The sequence below is a fragment of the Chiloscyllium punctatum genome, chromosome 31 (genome assembly GCF_047496795.1).
Source record: "Chiloscyllium punctatum isolate Juve2018m chromosome 31, sChiPun1.3, whole genome shotgun sequence".
NCBI lineage: Eukaryota > Metazoa > Chordata > Chondrichthyes > Orectolobiformes > Hemiscylliidae > Chiloscyllium > Chiloscyllium punctatum.
In genome coordinates, this window is record NC_092769.1 from 76,441,766 (window position 1) to 76,461,115 (window position 19,350).

General features: G+C 48.0%; 1 protein-coding gene across 1 annotated transcript; it reads left to right on the top strand.

Annotated features, from left to right (window-relative positions):
• Nucleotides 1-398: 398 nt before the first annotated feature.
• LOC140457125 (sorting nexin-32-like) lies at nt 399-19,080 on the top strand. Its single transcript, XM_072551151.1, has 13 exons — nt 399-1,010; nt 5,994-6,098; nt 6,372-6,482; nt 7,732-7,853; nt 9,079-9,202; nt 10,226-10,330; nt 11,011-11,116; nt 11,849-11,924; nt 13,260-13,299; nt 13,397-13,483; nt 15,140-15,299; nt 17,122-17,207; nt 17,757-19,080. The coding sequence occupies exons 1-13, from the start codon at nt 969-971 to the stop codon at nt 17,808-17,810; spliced, it is 1,218 nt and encodes a 405-aa protein (XP_072407252.1). The 5' UTR covers nt 399-968; the 3' UTR covers nt 17,811-19,080.
• The last annotated feature ends 270 nt before the right edge of the window (nt 19,081-19,350 follow it).

The following is a 19,350-nucleotide window of genomic DNA, read 5'->3' on the forward strand; positions in this document are numbered from 1 at the left end:
AATTTGATGAGGGTTTAGGGAATTTGATGAGGATATAGGGAATTTGATGAGGATATAGGGTATTTGATGAGGATATAGGGTATTTGATGAGGGTTTAGGGAATTTGATGAGGATATAGGGTATTTGATGAGGGTTTAGGGAATTTGATGAGGATATAGGGTATTTGATGAGGGTTTAGGGAATTTGATGAGGATATAGGGTATTTGATGAGGATATAGGGTATTTGATGAGGATATAGGGTATTTGATGGGGATTTAGGGAATTTAGGGGAGATTAAGGGGTATTTAATGAGGGGGTGGGGTTATTGATGGAAGAATAAGGGTCAATGACATTAGTTGCACTTCCGGCTCCGCGAAGCTCTGGTCGATCTCCCGCCCTTTCCCCGAAGGTCATGTGACCGGACCGTCTTAAAGGAGCCGCGGGCTCAATCTGGAAACTTCTCTCCGTCAGAAGCAAAACAAACTCCAGGTCCCTCCCAACTGAGAAAATGAACTAATGTTTTTCTTTTATCTGTGAGTTGCTCCTCAGCAACCGGTTTATTTAGGAGATACATAAAAGCTGATATCATATGATCTTACACCTCTACCTTACCCCCCCTCCCCCAACGTCTCAAGTACCGAAGTAGCGTGAAAGTAAATGAAACCGCTTACTCTATTTTTTACAAAAAAACAGGAAGAAATTCGGGGGGGGGGGGCGAAAGTATAAGGAAAGAAAAAGCAAACGCTTTCGGCTGATCGCCGTTGGTCGCGGGTCCGCTTTAAGGAGTGGGTGGGACGTGTCTGATGGACGCGGCGCCGGACCAATCGGAAGCGAGGGAGGCGGCCGTCCCGGGGTAGGGGCCAATCCGAGCGGGGTACGGCGGGCTGCCGACGAGGCGTGCGTTGGGTACAAGAGGGGCCGCGCCCCCTCGTCGGGAACTGTGGACCTCCCAGAGGTGAATAGAGCCCTCCCAGTTTCCAGGAGCAGCAATGGAGGGGAGCACAGACCTGTTTGAGGGGGAGGACTACAAGGTAAATCTTATCTGCTATAGACTGTGTACTTATTCACTGAAAAGGTATCTTAAATTTACCTTTGCACTGATTGTGTTGTTATGCAATCAGAAAGCTGCTCAGCTTGATGGGGAAAGGCAGTGCTAACTTTTTTTTAAAATGTTTCCTTAGCAAGGCAAATGGAAAAATTGGATTATTCTCTGAAGTATTGCTATTTGGGTGTCCCTCTGGTAATTGCTGAGCAAGAGAAACAAAATGTGTACCCCCACCCTCTGTGTCCTTGTTATAGTTCCATCTGCTGCCTCCTGACACAGTATCTGTTGTTTGTTTTCTGTTCCAGATCTTCTGTCTGGCTTCTGTGATTTGTTGTGTTTTTTTTTTAGCAAATTAAACATTGCCCTGTGGATTTGCAATGCATCCTGATTAACTCCTGCTTCTCATGATGTTATCCCTCCAGCCTCAAGGCTTATATCTCTCTTCCACTTTGCACACAACCCCCCCCCCCCCCCCCCCCCCATTCATTTTGTTTTCAAAATGAACAAGTGGTAGGTACATCTTAGACAGAGTGGACCTTTTTAAAATGGATGTGCACTTAAAACTTGTGTGTATATACACAAAGGTGGGTGGCACAGTGGTTAGCACTACAGCCTCACAGTACCAGAGACCTGGGTTCAATTCCCGCCTCAGGCAACTGACTGTGTGGAGTTTGCACATTCTCCCCGTGTCTGTGTGGGCTTCCTCTGGGTGCTCTGGTTTCCTCCCACAGTCCAAAAATGTGCAGGGTAGGTGAATTGGCCATGCTAGACTGCCTGTAGTGTTAGGCGAAGGGGTAAATGGGTATGGGTGGGTTGTGCTTTGGTGGGTCAGGGTGGACTTGTTGGGCTGAAGGGCCTGTTTCCACACTGTAATGTAATCTAATAATGTATTTTTGGCTTGCATGGAGAGGCTTATAGAGATGTACAGCATAGAAACAGACCCTTTGGTCCATGCCAACCAAACATCCAAAATTAATCTAGTCCCACTTGCCAGCACTTGGCCCATATCTCTCTTAACCCTTCCTTCCTATTCGTGTACCCATCCAGATGCCTTTTTTAAATGTTGTAATTGTATCAACCTCTGCCACTTTTGCCTGGCAGCTCAAGCTCATTCCATACATTCACCACATCCTATGAAAAATGTTGCCCCTTAGGTCCCCTTTTAAATCTTTCCCCCTCACCCTAAACCTATGCCCTCTAGTTCTGGCCTCTCCCACCCTAGGGAAAAGAACTGATTATTTTACTCTATCCATGCCTGTCATAATTTTCTTTTATAAACTGCTATAAGGTTCTTTCCCCCCCAACCTTTGATGCTTCAGGAAAACAGTCCCAGACTATTCAGCCTCTCCCTACTGCTCAAACCTTCCAACCCTGGCAACACCTCTACAATATGCTTTGTGCCAGTTGTAGGTGTATTTAAAATGTTTGTTTGGTTTCCTTTGGGGGGGGGAAAGGATGTACACTTAAAATGTCTCTTGCATTTGCAATGCTTTTTTTTTAAACCTCCATCCTTAAAAATGCTGTTTTTGGTTTTTGCTGCTTTTCTCTGTCTCCTTTCCTTTCCTTTCCCACATTTTTCAGATCCTAAGTGTTGAGTTAATTAGAATTTCTTTTCCTTTTTTGTTGCTCTTTAGCTCAAGAGACTGAACAATTGACAGCCTTGTTTAAAAAAAATGTGGGGGACAGGGAGGGATGTTGTATGGGTTAATTTGCAGAATCTGGAACCATAGGTCGTGAGTAACCCAGTTCTTGGTCTGCACTCCCCTAAAAGATTGATGTACCTCGGTAGCTCCCCTACATTAGAGAGAGATGCAATATGCTGAGGCTCCTCAGATGGCAGTTTCCAAACCCATGACCACTTCCATCTAGAAGGACAAGGGCAGCAGTGTTGCCCCACAGCGTCGGGGACCTGGGTTTGCTTCCAGGATAAATCTAGAGTAATAGATTTGCTGGAAGAGCACAGAAGTTCAGGTAGCATCCGAGGAGCAGTGAAATCGATGTTTTGGGCAAAAGCCCTTCACCAGGAAGTAGAGTAATAGAGAATGATCGGGTGGGGTACTCTTCGGAGGGTTCGTGTGGATTTGTTGGTTCGAAGGGCCTGTTCCTGTTCCCACACTGTAGGGGTTCTAAATATAAACCAATCCCATTCTATACATGGGAGCACCATCCCCTGCAAGTCCCCCTCCAAGCCACTCACCATCCTGACTTGGAAATATATCACTGTTCTTTCGCAGTTGAAATCCCGTACCTCTTGCCCTTATAACCCTCTGGTGTCTGTACACCCATGGACTGCAGCAGATCGAAAAAGGCATATCACTAATCCCCCTACTTCTCGAAGGGCAATAAATGTTAGCACAACCAGTGATGTACACTTAATTATTTTATAAGGTTGTCTCCCTTCCACTACACTTGGCGGTGGCAGTGTGCACCTTCTGCAGAGGGTGCTGCGGAGATTCAACAAGGATCCTCAGACAGCACCTTTCAAATCCACGGCCACTTCCGTATAGAAGGACAAGGGTTTGGGAGCTCCTTCCCCCCCCCCCCCCCCCCCCCCCGCCGCCAATCCTGACTCGGAAATATGTCATGGATAGGATAAATAGATAAGTCTTTTCCCTGGAATCGGGGAGCCCAGAACTGAAGGGCCTAGGTTTAGGGCGAGAGGGGAAAGATATAACAGAGACCGAAGGGGCAATTTTTTCACGCAGAGGGTGGTACGTGTATGGAATGAGCTGCCAGAGGATGTGGTGGAGGCCGGTGCAATTGCAACATTGAAGAGGCATTTGGATGGGTATATGAATAGGAAGGGTTTGGAGGGATATGGGCCAGGTGCTGGCAGGTGGGACTAGATTGGGTTGGGATATCTGGATGGGTTGGGCCGAAGGGTCTGTTTCTGTGCTGTATATCTGTGACTCTATAAACTGCTAATGTTCTGTGATGGAAAAACCAAAACTTCATAACTTCTATTGACAGAGTAGAACAATGAGGTGAGCAGAGATTTGATCAGAGCAAAGATGTTGTATGTAGAGCCCACAGCTGCTCAACTTTTGTCTTCCTTCTCTCTCAACGCTGAGGCACATGTTTGTTAGTTTTTCCCCTACTGAGACTTGACATTTTGCCCCGAGTGCACCAAATGCCAGATGGATGCTGTGACTCGTCTACACTCCATCCCTGCAAAGGACCTATACAGTGAATCGCCACCAGGCCAACATGGATGCCCCGTCTCCGTTTAACAGGAATATAGAGTTCAATACTGCTACAGGCAGTTGGTGGAATGTAATGATGAATATCTTAACAGTCAGATTTGGAATGGAAAGCCAGTGATGGTGATTGTAACAACCTTCATTGGTTTTTAACCAGGGTCCCCAGGGCCCTTACCTTTTTTATTAGGGAGGATAGATTAGCCAGTCTGGCTTTCACGACCATGGAGTCGCAGTAATGTGGTTGCCTCTTGACTGCCCTCCCAAATAGTGGAGGGGCAATTAGGGGCGGTCAACCAATCCTCCACCTCAGCAGCCCCCACGTCCCGTGACAGGATTAACTACATCAATCTGTGGAAGCCATTAGAGTTTGGTCCATGATTGCAGTCTCACTGGGTTGGAGAATGACCGAGCAGAGATTTACTGCAGTCATGTGTACCTGAGTACAGTGAAAAGTGAGCAGTACAGGCAGATCATCACAAATACGGGCGTATGGATGGTGGGGCACTTGGACAAAGTGAAACCTACAGGGTTACAGCTGTACGGGGTGGGTAAGGGAGATCAACATTAGATTTGAAGTTAGAGAGAGAGGTCTGTGGGTTCAGCAGCCTGATAACAGCAGGGAAGAAGCTGTTCCTGAACCTGCTGGTCTGTGTGTTTTTAAGCTTCTGTATCTTTGGAAGAGAGTATTGATGAGGCTGTGTTCAGTGAGGATAAAGGACACTGACTTGGAATGTTTGTTTCTTTTGGTTTGTGCACTCTAAAGGTTCTCTGGTGATCCACATCACTGTCCTTTTTTTTTAATACTGGGGGGAGGGGTGTGAAATGGAGGGGGTAGGTGTGGCAAAGTGTGTGAGCTGGGGTGGACTGTGTGTCTGAATATCTGCCCATGAGCTGGAGGTTGGTCAGGCAGGAGTGTCACCTCAATGCCTTCATAACAGCATCCGCACCCTGTTTGACCCCTGGGTGACAGTCATCAGGTGTACAGTCACACAGCACATTAAACAGACCCTTCGGCCCAACCAGTCCAGGACAGGGGTAGAATGGGGTTAGATACATGACTCCTTTCCAAACCCTGTGAAGTTCAGGATATGACTGGTTTTAGAGTCTGAGATGTACAGCACAGAAACTACCCTTCTTTCCAACTCCTCCATGCTGACCAGATATCCCAACTAGTCATATCCCCATCCAGGTGCTTTTTAAATGTTTTTCTGTTGTTTCTGCAGTGTTGGGTTCACTGTGTAACATACTCAGTTAATGATGACCCACTCTCAGGTGTGTGTGTGTGTGTTAAAAATTACACTAGCTGAAAATGTGTTGCTGGAAAAGCGCAGCAGGTCAGGCAGCATCCAAGGAGCGGGAGAATCGACGTTTCGGGCATGAGCCCTTCTTCAGGCTTATGCCCGAAACGTTGATTCTCCTGTTCCTTTGATGCTGCCTGACCTGCTGCGCTTTTCCAGCAACACATTTTTCAGCTTTGATCTCCAGCATCTGCAGTCCTCACTTTTTTCTCCTTTTTTTTTTTAAAAGAAGAATTACACTACACTATACCAGGTTATAGTCCAGCAGGTTTATCTGGTAACACTAGCTTTCAGACTGCTGCTCCTTCATCAGGTGGTTGTGGAGTATAAGATCATAAGACCCAATTTATAGCAAAAGTTTACAGTGTGATGTAATTGAAATTATACACTGAAAAAGGCCAGGATTGTTCGGGTCTGCTGTCATCTTTTAGAATGACCATGTTGGTCTTGGTGTGTTTTTGTTCTGTACAGTCAAGGACCATGTCGGTGGATCTACAGACAGATTCCTCACTGCAGGTGGAGATCTCTGACGCAGTCAGTGAGAGAGACAAAGTGAAGTTTACAGTCCACACCAAGGTAGGTACGCAGGGCAAGACTGGGTAGGTGGCCCAGGTCCCCACAGTGTCTGAGGGCCGAGCCCTCTGGCCTTGGGTAAAGTTTGATACAGATTGACACCTTCCAGCTCCGTTTACTGGAGCCTCACACTGGGTGGAGGAGGGTTCTCTCTCTGGAGCCAATATTATTTCTCCACCATGTTCAGGGTCATTCCCATGTTGCTGCATGTGGGATCTTGCTTTGTGTCACATTTTGGCTGCACTCATTTCTCTCCTCCCCCTCTCTCCGTCTCAGACGAATCTTACTCACTTCAAGCAGCCGGAGTTCTCGGTGGTACGGCAACATGAAGAGTTCATATGGCTTCACGACGCGTATTTGGAAAACGAGGATTACGCTGGGATTATAGTAAGTGAGCGACAGCCAGGGGCTTGCACCAGATACCGAACCAACAACATCTGAGCCCGCTGTATGTGCTGTTTCCAGTAAGGGGACAGCACCGTGTTGGATACTGAGTAAAACTCCCTTTGCACGGCAGCTCAGTGGTCAGCCCTGCTGCCTCTCGGCACCAGGGTCCCGGGTTCGATTCCAGCCTTGGGTGTCTCTGTGGAGTTTGCACATTCTCCCTGTGTCTGTGTGGGTTTCCTCCCACAGTCCAAAGATGTGCAGGTTAGGTGAATTGGTCATGCTGAATGGTCCCATAGTGTTAGGTGCATTAGTCAGCGGGAAATGGGTCTGGATGGGTTACTCTTTGGAGGGTCGGTGTGGACTGGTTGGGCTGAAGGGCCTGTTTCCACACTGTAGGGAATAGAATCTAATCTACATTGTCCCACTGTCAGGACAGTGACCGTACTGGATTAGATAGAGTAAAGCTTCCCCCCCCCCCCCCCCCCCCCCCCCCCCCCCCCCACCCACACTGTCCACTGTCCACCATCCAACACATCCCAGGACAGGGACGGCACCGGGTTAGATACAGAGTAAAGTTCCCTCTACACTGTTTTCCCCCATCAAACACTCCCAGGGACAGGGACAGCACAGATTTGGATAGAGTAAAATGCCCTCTACACTCCCTCCCTGCTAGGACAGGGATAGCGCAGCTTTGGATACAGAGGAAAGCTCCCACTGTAGGGTGAGGTGTCGGCCTGATGGTATTTTCAGTAGATGTTAATCCAGAGACCTGGAGTTTGAATGCTGTGACGGCAGAAAATAAATCTTGTCTTGAGGAGTTAAGTGACCATGAGCCCGTCGTCACATCTGGATCACTAATGTCCTTCAAGGAAGGGTATCTGCCAGCTTTACCTGATGTGGCCTGTACATGTCTCCAGACCCCCAGCAATGTGGATAACTCTTTTTAATGCCCTCTGGGCCGTTAGGAAAGGGCAATAAATGCTGACCTGGCCAGTGCTGCCTTCACCCTGTGGTAGTGAAGTGGGACAGTCTGTGGATGGAGGGGTTGTCTCTTGGGCTAATGCCTTTCGTGAGCAGTGTCTGTCTGGGTGATTTGGCACACTGCTGGAACGAGGTTGGGATCGCCCTGTGTACAGTGGACAGAGAATTCTGCCACCTTCCAGTAGCCACCATACACTAAAAGCCAGCGTCTCCTTTGCTGTCACCTAAACAACTGGAACATTGATTTTTTTTTTTTCTTTCCCCCCAGATTCCTCCTGCCCCTCCGAAACCAAACTTTGACGCGTCGCGGGAGAAACTGCAGAAACTTGGGGAGGGGGATGGGTCCATGACGCGGGAGGAGTTTGCTAAGATGAAGCAAGAGCTGGAATCGTAAGTGACCGGGGTGGGGGTGACTCTCTGGGGCTTACCCTCTCATAGACTCTCACTCGCACCCTGGCCCCTACCTGTCCGCAGCCTCTTGTGTTAACCTATTAGAGTCATAGAGATGTACAGCACGGAAACCGGCCCTTCGGTCTAACCCGTCCATGCTGACCAGATATCCCAACCCAATCTAGTCCCACCAGCCAGCACCCGGCCCATATCCCCCCAAACCCTTCCTATTCATATACCCATCCAAATGCCTCTTAAATGTTGTAATTGTACCAGCCTCCACCACTTCCTCTGGCAGCTCATTCCATACACGTACCACCCTCTGTGTGAAAAGTTGCCCCTTGGGTTCCTTTTTATTTAATCTTTCCCCTCTCACCCTAAACCTATGCCCTCTAGTTCTGAACTCCCCAACCCCAGGGAAAAGACCTTGCCTATTTATCCTATCCATGCCCCTCATGATTTTGTAAACCTCGATAAGGTCACCCCTCAGCCTCCGACACTCCAGGGAAAACAGCCCCAGCCTGTTCAGCCTCTCCCTGTAGCTCAGATCCTCCAACCCTGGCAACATCCTTGTAAATCTTTTGTGAAACTTGAAAGGATTCAGAACCCTTTCAAGTTTCACAACATCTTTCCGATAGGAGGGAGACCAGAATTGCACACAATATTCCAAAAGTGGCCTAACCAACTTTGGGGCCTTCCCACATCTAAGTATCCAAATGAGAATATGCTCCTCTTGGGAATTCCTGAGGATCTAGGAATACGCAGGCTAGGGCCATTTTGTCATGATAACGTGGCCTTTGGCAGGTAGGATGACAGGCTGGGTCTGGGTAGGATGCTCACTGGAGGGTCAGTACAGATTCTGTCAGCTGAATGGCCTCTTTCTGTGCTGGAGTGATTCTAAGTTCTCTTGCGGGAGGCCCTTCAGCCCATCAGCTGCCGTTCGTACTCCCCACGAGCTGCCACCTGCTTGATCATCTCCCCAAACCTCCCCTCACTCTCATTGCATCCCAATGGCCCTAGTGAGTTTGCTGAGATTTTGCCTTATTTTACCGACACAATTCACCTTGACCGTTCTCCTTCGTGTGTGAGTGAGTTCAGCCTCCACCCTGCTCTCTGGCTGAAGACTTTCTTTCTTTTTCCCCCCAGAAACCCTTTATTTCCTTGCTCTGTCTTGCACTCCGTCTAATTATTGTCTTTTTTTTTCTCTCTGCCTGTCTCCTGACAGGGAGTACCTGGCCATCTTTAAAAAGACAGTAGCCATGCACGAGGTCTTCCTGCAACGTCTTGCTGCTCACCCGCAGCTAAGGGGGGACCACAATTTCTACGTGTTTCTGGAGTATGATCAGGAGGTAGGTCTAACTGCTTCCTGGCTGGGGGAGTGGGGGCTCCGTCGATGCTGCCGTCATAGAACCCAGGTTTACAGAACTGTTCCCTCACTGATGTGTACACATTTCCCTCCCACTCCCCAAGATTGTTCTGTCTGGTTTTTCTTTTTACCCATAGCCCCTCCAAGCAGCATCCTCCTGGTTGGCACGATGCCTCAGTGGTTAACACTGCTGCCTCACGGTGCCAGGGACCCAGGTTCAATTCCACCCTCTTGGCGAGTGTGCAAACTCTGCACCTTCTTCCCCCACGTCTGTGTGGATTTCCTCCCACGATACTAAGATGTGCAGGTTAGGTGAATGAGCCATGCTAAATTGCAGTGTAGAGGGGAGGGTGGTTGTTGTGGACTTGATGGGCCAAATGGCCTGCTCCCACACTAGGGATTCTGATTCTAGGACGCTCTGTGTGTCTCCTCCAAGGTCATGAGGATCAGCACTGAAGTAGCACAGCTGTGTTCAGGGTGAGGTGGGGTCACCGATGAGTAAGCACCGCTAAGCTTTGGGGTAGGAATCCTTGATCCAATATCACACTGACCAGTAACGGTCCAGTGGTATTATTGATGGACTGTAGATCCAGATCCCCTGATAACACTCTGGGGACCCAAGTTTGAATCCTGCTATGGAAGATGGAGTTTAGATTAACTTTTTTTTCTTTAAAAATAAGTCTGGAATTAAGCATCTCATTGTTTTGAGTGGGGGATTGTGGGAAAGCCCATCTAGTTCACTAATGTCCTTTTTTTAGGGAAGGAAACTGCCATCCTCCAAATAAAGACCGATGATCTGGGTCACTCCCATTGGTGTGTGTATGTGGTTTAAAAACAATGACTGCAGTTACTGGTGTGTGTGTGTCTGCTTTGCTCGTTTACAACAGGGAGTGCTCTCCAAAGAGTCCTCTGTTGGATGTGAAACTTTGGGGTGCCCTGAGATGGGGAAATGAGCTGGAAAACGTGAACTCTGATCTTTTTTTAAATCTTTTTTGTTAAACCACAGCTGAGCGTCCGTGGTAAGAATAGGAAGGAGATCCTGGGTGGTTTTCTAAAGAGCATTGTGAAGACCGCTGATGAAGCAATCATAACTGGCATCTCTGGCATGAAGGTACATCTGACCTTGTCACAATCTTTCCTTTTGTATTGGGGAAACCAGCTCAGCAACTCAGCTCAGTTAATATATCACTTCTTAAAGTGTATCTGTAAATGTTGAACACAATAACTCTCCCTCTACCTTCTTTATAAACTGAAAGTATATTCCCTTGAACAAAAAACTGGAAATAACTGCTGATGCTGGGAATGAGAAACTAAAATGTCTAAATTTCCTTCTAGATTTTGTTTTTTTTTTCTTTTTCTTTTCACCCCTGTCAAACACTCCCAGCACAAAGTAAAACTCCCTCTACACTGTTTCTCTACCCTGCCCCCCCAAAATCAAACACTCCCAGGACAGGGACAGCACGGGATTAGATATGGAGTAAAGCTCCCTTTACACTTTTTTTCTCTCTTTCCCTTCTCTTCTCCCCTTTTCTCCCCCCCCCCCACCCCCACACACCATATCAAACATTCCCAGGACAGGGACAGCATGGTGTTAATTGAGTAAAGCTACCTCTACATTGTTGGTTTTATCCCATCAAACACTCCCAGGACACATGGCCCATTATCCTGGCGATTTAGTCCTTGCCCCCTAGAGTTTCCCCTGTGTCCATTCAGGTACCTGAGGGGATGATCTCGTTTTTCCTCCGAGCGCTTTGGCAGACCGCGCTAACGTTTATCCTCTTTCTCCTGCAGGAAGTGGACGAGTTCTTTGAGCACGAGAGGACCTTCCTCATCGAGTATCACAATCGGGTCAAGGATGCAACGCTGAAGGCGGATAGAAAGACCCGCTCTCACAAAAGTGGGTTCTCTGGAGTCACTCGCTCACTCCCTCCCTCCCAGGATCTCTGCTGTCCTGAATACCTCCTGGTATTACAACGCCAAGCTGCACGTGTACACTAACAGCCCTCCCTCAGCTGTTTTATCATCTGTGGGCTCTGACCTCCCCTCACTCCAGACTTGCTGTTGGAAAGAGTGGGCTTTTTTTCTCTCTAGTTCCTTGTTATACAGGAGGCCACTTGTCAGATCCTCTGAGCCTGTCCCACTACAGCTTCTGCAACAGAGTGGTTAGGGGTAGGAGGTGGTGAGGGTAGATTTATATTTTCACTTCTCGATTAATCAGGCAACACCCGCGTTCCCCCACAAAAATGCTTGACACTAATATCAATTAGGTTTGGAAGGTGCTGCCTGAGGATCTTTGAGTGTCTACAGTGCAACTTGTAGATGGTACACACTGCTGCTACTGAGCGTCAGATGGGGAAGGGAGCGGGTGTGGTGCCAATCAAGTAGGGGCTGCTTTATCCCTGTCTTGTGGTAGCACTGGTAGGGTGCTCTACACTCCTGTAGAATTGAGACTCCGTGTTGCTCTGAAGGTTATTTGTGAACAGTGAGTGGCAGCCTGGGGGAAGACATGTTCTGTGGCTCACTCACCGTATGATCTTTACAACCTCTGCTGAACTGTATCTGGCAATGGGAGCTAAGGGCCTGTTTATGTCTCACCCTGGCTTGTCTGCTCCCTCTCATCTCTCCACAGATGTCGCTGAAGATTACATTCCAATCTCTTCTGCTTTATCTGGTTTGGGAACATTGGACACCAACCCACTTAGCAAGTAGGACATCCTTTTTGTTTTGTTCTGAATTGGTGCACTAAGTGGGGGGACCAGCTGTACTTGTCTGTGACCTGTATTTTTGTTTATTTGCGGGATGAGTGTCACTGGCCAGGCCAGCATTTATTGCTCAGTGAGTTTTTGAGAAAGTTTGTAGCTGAGGTTCTGGATGTTGGTTTGCTCGCTGAGCTGGAAGGTTCAGTTTCATCACCCTACGAGGGTAACACCAGTGAGCCTCTGGATGAAGCAATGGTGGGATGGTCTGCTGTGTTTGGGTTTCCTTGGTGACACACAAACAGAAAGCAGGCCATTCCCACTAGTGCTTCACCTGGAAGCTCACTGATGTTACCCAGTATGGTGACTAAATGTCTGAAAGCAAACCTTCCTGCTCTGTGAGCAAACTGACATCCATTTATTGCTCATCCCAGAGGGCTGTGGGCCTGGAGTCACAGTAGGCCCAGACCAGGTAAAGATGGCAGTTTCCATCTCTGAAGTGTGGGGGGGGGGGGGGGGGGGTCATCACTAGCCTCTTGATTCCAGATTTTATTCACTGAATCCAAATGCCCCCATCTGCCGTGGTGGGATTCGAACCTGGGTCCCCAGGACATTACCTGGCGCTCTCTGGATTGACAGGCCAGTGATAATACCAGCAGGCCATTGCCTCCCCTGCTTGCCTAAATGCCTCCCAAAGCAAATTAGAGCCCTCTTCCAGGTGCTATCAGGGGGCAGTGGGGTGGGTGTTGGTGCTGAGGGAGCAAGGTGCTGCTGGAGGAGCCATCTTTGGGTAGGGGGGGGGGGGGGGGGGGGTGAGGGGAGGAGAGGAGGAATATGTTTAGATCCACCTGATGTCAAAGTTGTACCTGCCTTTACACGATCTGACTGCCACATTTGGTGAAGAGACGTGGGGGGCGGTGTCTCTCCATTGTACTGAAGCTGGTGTTTAACATTCACTGTACGCTAGAGGGAGCAGTTTCACTCTGTATCTAACCTTCTGTTGAGTTGGAATCCATCCAGTTTTTGTTAAAGCTAGAAGTCTTTCTCAATGCTGTGGTGAACAGAGATGCTCACTTCCCCCCCCCCCCCCCCCCCCCCCCCACCTCCCCAAAGGCCTTTGAAGAGAGTCCAGCTGTGCTCAGTGGGGAGTATTAGGGCTGTTTGTAGCTTTCGCTGTACGTTCACACCCCTCTGAGGACAGATAGGTGACTGGCTCAGTGCTGTGTCTCTAGAGCAGGCAGTGAGCTGGATCTGCAGTCTGTCTCTCCTAAAATAAACCACAAAATTGCCTAACCCATTCACTTTCTGCTTGTCCTTTCTCTTTTTTTCTCTCTCTCATTGCAGCAACTTTCTGAAACTTGCAGAACTTTTTGAGAAACTTCGGGTAAGAAGAAGGACTTTTTGCTGTTTGTTTGGCCAATGGCAACTTGTATCTCTCCGAATACTCAGCCAGTTAATTCCTTTGTTTTGTCTCTCTGTAGAAACTGGAAGGACGTGTGGCATCTGATGAAGACTTGAAACTTTCTGACTTGTTAAGATATTACATGAGGGATTCACAAGCAGCAAAGGCAAGTACAGAGGAGACTCGAGTCACCCAAAGGACAGGAGTAGGGCGGATTTTGGTTAATTAAACGCCACATCAGTTAGCCATGCGTCGGGACGTTGCGATCTTGTCTGGATTGGAGGGGAGCAGTGCAATCACTTTTCTGGAGTGGGGGCTCTCCCTCTCCCTCCTGGAGGGGCTGACCCTGACCTGGGGCATTTCTCTACCCTACCTTCATCTACCAAATCTCCCTCCCACTTGTTATCAGTCAACCCTTCTCCCTCCTGCCTAGTCCACCTGCTGGAACAATTTTATATCCACACAGCAGCACCAGATTGCTACAGGGCAGGAAAAAAGGCCATTCAGCCCATCCCACATGTTCTAGCTCTCTGCATAGGACAACTTGGTGCCATTCTCTTTTTTTTTTTTTACCCCAGGGTGTAGTTTCTATATACCTAACCGGCCGATGCTCCTCTGTCTGTGTTCAACCTGTCTCCACCACACATTCCTCTCGCCTGTGGAACAACTCTTGCACGCGGTCTCCAGGGTGCTCTGATCAGTAATGCTGCTTCCAAACTGTACATCCAACTGAGGTCTAATCCGTGTCTATTACCAGTTCAGTTTTGACTCCTTGGTGTTTAGTCTATGCCCCCTATCAATAAAACCCCAGGGTATAGTTTGCTTTAACTGCTGACTGTATTTGCTCTGCCAACTTTAACAGACTTGTATGTCCATGTGCCCAGGCCCTCCGCTCCTGCACTCCTGATTTTAAAATAGTGCTTTTTTTTTTGTGTCCAGTTTCTTCTGTTTGTCTGTACCAATATGTATCACCTCTTTCCCCCTGAGCACCACTATTGCTGAGACAGCCCATATCCGTGTCCTAGGGATATCAAATTAGGCTTCCCATATGAATATTATTGTGGCTACAAGAGCAGGCCAGAGACTAGGAATCCTGTGAGCAACTCCCCACCTGACTCTCCAAAGCCTGTCCCACAATTCAGTGAGGGAATACTCCCCACTTGCCCCTGGATGGGGGCAGCTCCAACAACACTCAAGAACCTCGACACCATCCAGGGACAAAGCAGCCCCCCCGCTGGATTGGCCCCACACCCACAAACACTCCCTCCCCCCCCCACCCCCCCCCACCGACGCTCAGTAACAGCAGTGTGTACCAGCTACAAGATACACTGCAGAAACTCCCCAAAGATCCTCAGGGGCAGCACCTTCCAAACCCATGGCCACTTCCATCCAGAAGGACAAGGGGACAGCAGATACATGGGTACATCCCTCGGCACCCCATATTCCTCCCTATCTCTGTCACGTCCTCTAGCCCCGTGCACGTAACACCCCTCCCTAACTCTGTCACCCCCTCCAGCCCCAGCAGCTCTGACTCTCTCCCTCCAATCCCGGCCTCCCAAGCATCCACTGATTCCATCACGCCACCACTGGGGCAGTGTCTCCAGTTGCCTGAGGCCTGGAGATCTGAGATTTCTGGTTTTTTTTTTTTTTAGTAAGTGGTTTTTTTTTATATATGAAACCTTGCTTTGTGCTCAGGAACTCTGACAAACAATCCCCACCACTGCCACCAAAAATCTCCAAGCATTTAGGATCCCATTTTATTCCGTTTTTTGAGTCTCGGTTTTTGGGGATGACGTGAGGTTTGTGTGAATTTCTTGCCCAGGACCTACTGTACCGGAGAGCTCGCTCTCTGTCTGATTACGAAAATGCCAACAAAGCCTTGGACCGGGCCCGCATGAAGAACAAGGATGTGAAACATGCTGAGACTAATCAGCAACGCTGCTGCCAAAAATTTGAAAAGCTCTCTGAGTCAGCCAAGCAAGGTAAAGGGCTCGACATTCCTTCTCTCCACCTCCAACGCTCTTTCCCCCACTCCCCCCTCTCTCTGGTCCTGCAGCCTAACCCATTCCTCAAATAGGACCTTCATCAGTACACTTTTGTATTGGTCAATTATTGAGTACAGGAGTTAGGAGGTCATATTGCGGCTGTACAGGACATTTGGTGAGGCCACTGTTGGAATATTGCGTGCAATTCTGGTCTCCCTCCTATCAGAAAGATGTGAAACTTGAAAGGGTTCCAGAAAATATTTACAAGGACGTTGCCAGGGTTGGAGGATTTGAGCTACAGGGAGAGGCTGAACAGGCTGGGGCTGTTTTCCCTGGAGCGTCGGAGGCTGAGGGGTGACCTTATAGAGGCTTATAAAATCAGGTGGGGCATGGATAGGGTAAATAGACACAGTCTTTTCCCTGGGGTGGGGAAGTCCAGAACTAGAGGGCATAGGTTTAGGGTGAGAGGGGTAAGATTTGAGGGATCCAAGGGGCAACTTTCACCCAGAGGGTGGTGTGTGTATGGAATGAGCTGCCAGAGGAAGTGGTGGAAGCTGGCACAATTGCAACATTGAAGAGGCATTCGGATGGATATATGAATAGGAAGGGTTTGGAGGGCATGGGCCGGGTGCTGGCTGGTGGGACTAGATTGGGTTGGGATATCTGGGTCAGTATGGACAGGATTGGACCCAAGGGTCTGTTTCCATGGTGTACATCTGATTCTGAAAGGCACAATCCTGCAGACGCTGGAAACGTGAAGCAAAAACTGAGTGCTGGAGAAAGCTGGGTCTGGCAGCACCTGTGTGAGAAACTGACCTGGTCTGGAGTCCTGTGTGACTTCCTTTTTTAATTGATAGTATGAGGGCATTGCTGGCTCTCCTGGGGGGCAAGTCAGTCAGTCACATGGCTGTGGGTCTGCAGCCACCTATAGGATAGACCAATTAAGGACAGCCTAACCCTAACTCCTTTTTCATACTGAATCCCACCGTCTACTGTGGCAGGATTTGAGCCTGTTCCCAGCACATGACCTAGGTCTCTGGATTCGCAGCCCAGATATTAATACTACTCTGGCCAGTGCCTCCTACCAGCCCATTGAATTCTGCTGGTCTATGCTGAGATTCTCCAGTACTTTTCCTGTATGTTGTTGTTTTTTTTTTTTCCCCCACTGTTTCCATGGTGACCAAGTGATGTCGGGCCCATGCTATGCTGTCACCATCTCTTGCCAGGCCGACTGACCATATTGTCCCATCACCCCTTGGTGCCGCTTGACCCCTCCACCATAAAATCAAGAGTCAAATTTAAAACCTGGGCCATGATGAGCCTCAGTGCTGAGGGGACAGCCAGGAGATGGTACACATGGCTCAGTGATTTAGCACCGCTGTCTCACAGCGCCAGGGACCTCTGGTGTGTGAGTGTGTGTGCCCATGGTGTTCAGGGATGTGTAGGTTAGGTGCATTAGTCAAGGGTAAATACACAGTAGGGGAATGGGTCTGAGGGTTGGTGTGGACTTGTTGGGCCAAAGTGCCTGTTTCCACACTGTAGGGATTCTATGAAAGAGATCTATCCCTCCTTGTCACTTAAAACAGTCAGTCTGTCTCTGTGTGTGGGAGGTTGCTGTGTTTACTACTTGTCCTGAGCTGAGGTAAAGTTCTTTCCTTCCTTTCCTCTTCCCCTTCTCCCTTCCTCCACCACCACCCCCCACACACACCTCCCCGGGAATGTGCATGTCCTGGGCAACTTTGTTCACAAGGCCGTTTACTTTGTTTTTCTTTCTTTCCTTCCTTCCCCCTCCGCAATTTGTTTTCCCTGCTGCCCATAGAACTCTCCGACTTTAAAATTCGCAGGGTCTCTGCCTTTCGGAAGAACATGATTGAGATGACAGAGCTGGAGCTGAAACACGCAAAGGTAGGTGAGGATTGGATGTTGGTACACTAATTGAGGTGACTTGCGACTGGACCCCTTCCAATCTCTGTTCAAACTATTGAGTAGTGTCTCACTGTATACATAAGGCAATGAAATGCAACACCTTTTCCTAAAGGGCTGGAATGTGACTCTAAAACATTCCAGAACAAAATTAAACTGGCCTCAACATGAATAATTTGTGGAATGTGGAGACTGTGGTATGAAGTTTATTCTGCTCCATTCGGAGAGCTAGCACCTATCTCTCGGGCTTGTTGGCCTTGTGTGGTTGCTGGATGTTTAATTTCCTTTTTCGCCCTTCCTATCTGTGGAACCTCCATCAACCCTTCGATTGTTGCTGCACCGTTTAGTAGCCTGTTCATTCAGCTGCCTAACTGGTGTCTTGTGCACATTCTTCCAGTAGCTCCTGTGGAGAGCTTTTTGAAGGTGTTTTACTGTGAAGGTACTGAATAAATTTCAAGCTGTTGAGGGAATTTATTTTGTTGAAACTTTTTTTAAATTTTGAAGTAACTTTCATACTTTGTTTGTTTCCAGGCCAACCTATTACTACTGAGGAACTGCTTGAGTTCATTGCGAGGGGAACAGTAGGATTTTCTTTCAGCTTCACTACATGGTGTCTGGAGATGACCATATGTTAGGGGCCAACCCTTTCCATCTTCACTCTTTTTTTTAGAAAAAAGCTACTGTTCATCATGTTTATAATAGTGTTCCTTTTTGGACAGATGAGAAAACAAACCATGAGATACTGCTGTCTACTAGGCCTGACCCACCTCCCTTGAGTAGTCTTTCCCCCTCTCAAACCTGTTGTGGAGTCTGGTGTCCCTGCAGTATCTGTCCCTGCAGTATCAGTTCCTCTCACTGTGTATTGTGGCTGAGGGGTTCATTTGCAGGCTGGCCTGTGAAGGACCTATCTGAGTGGAAACCATGTTTCCTATCCCTGAGGCCCTTGTAGATTTGCCAAGCCCCAACCAGCTGAGTTTTTTGGTGTTTTTTTTTGTTGTTTCTTTCCCATGGTGTTTTTGTGCAGGGACCACTGCAGTGCCCCTTGAGGATCTGCATTGCTAATAATGGTCAGCACTCCTACCCACACGCACGTGCTCTCCCCTTGTGTTTGTTTTTGATTTCTTGCCCACCGTGGCCTGTGACCATGCCGTCTAAGTCTATTGACAGCAAAATCAACTCTGAAAATGTGAAATCACTGGAGGGTACTTGTCGACTTGCAATAGTGTAGAGGGAGCTTTACTCTGTATCTAACCCTGTCCTATGCTGTCCCTGGGAGTGTTTGATGGAACATGTTCCTTTTTCGTGATGTTGATATCCATTATGTGTAAAACCTTTGGAGTTGAACAGGGAGAGTTCAGTGAGCACTGAGCTAATGTCATGGTCTACCAGCTGGATAAAGAGATTGCCAAGAAGTATTGAGTTCTCAATACTGTTTTTGTATTCAGCTGCACAAATAGGGGTTCAGGAAGTGGGAGAGAAGCCATCCTGAATTGTTTGTCCAGTTTTAAGTCACCAACCTTTGGTTCATGTCCAGTCATGTTCAATTTTAAAAAAAAAAATGCTGAATTGATTTGGATCTGTAAGTGCACCAAAGTATGAAGGCATCAAGTTCATTCATGTTAAATGTTAAACAGTAATAATTCATTCAAACTGTGTCTTGTGTATGGGGAGTGAAGAATGTCTGGCTCAAAGCAGGGTACAAGCCACAAGATTGACTGATACTATGCTTGTGAGGGGGGGGGAATGTAATTGTTTGAAGGCTTAAATTTAAGCAAATCCTTTAGTAGCTTCCCTCCAAGTTCCAGTCTTCAATTTTTTTTGTCTTTTTGTAAATAAAACTGAGCAAGAAATCCAATTTTGTGTCAGACCCTTTATGTACTGCTTAAAGGATCTCCCCTCACACATTAAGGGTGGTATATGCAAGAAACGAGCTGCCAGAAGTAGGGGAGGAGGCTAGTACAATGACAATATTGAAAAGGTAGCTGGATGGGTATATGAACAGGAAGGGTTTAGAGGGATATGGGCCAAGTGCTGGCAAATGGGACCAGATTAGGATATCCTAGTCAGTATGGACAAGTTGAACTAAAGGTTCTGTTTGAGATTACAATTCTAATTAAAACCAATG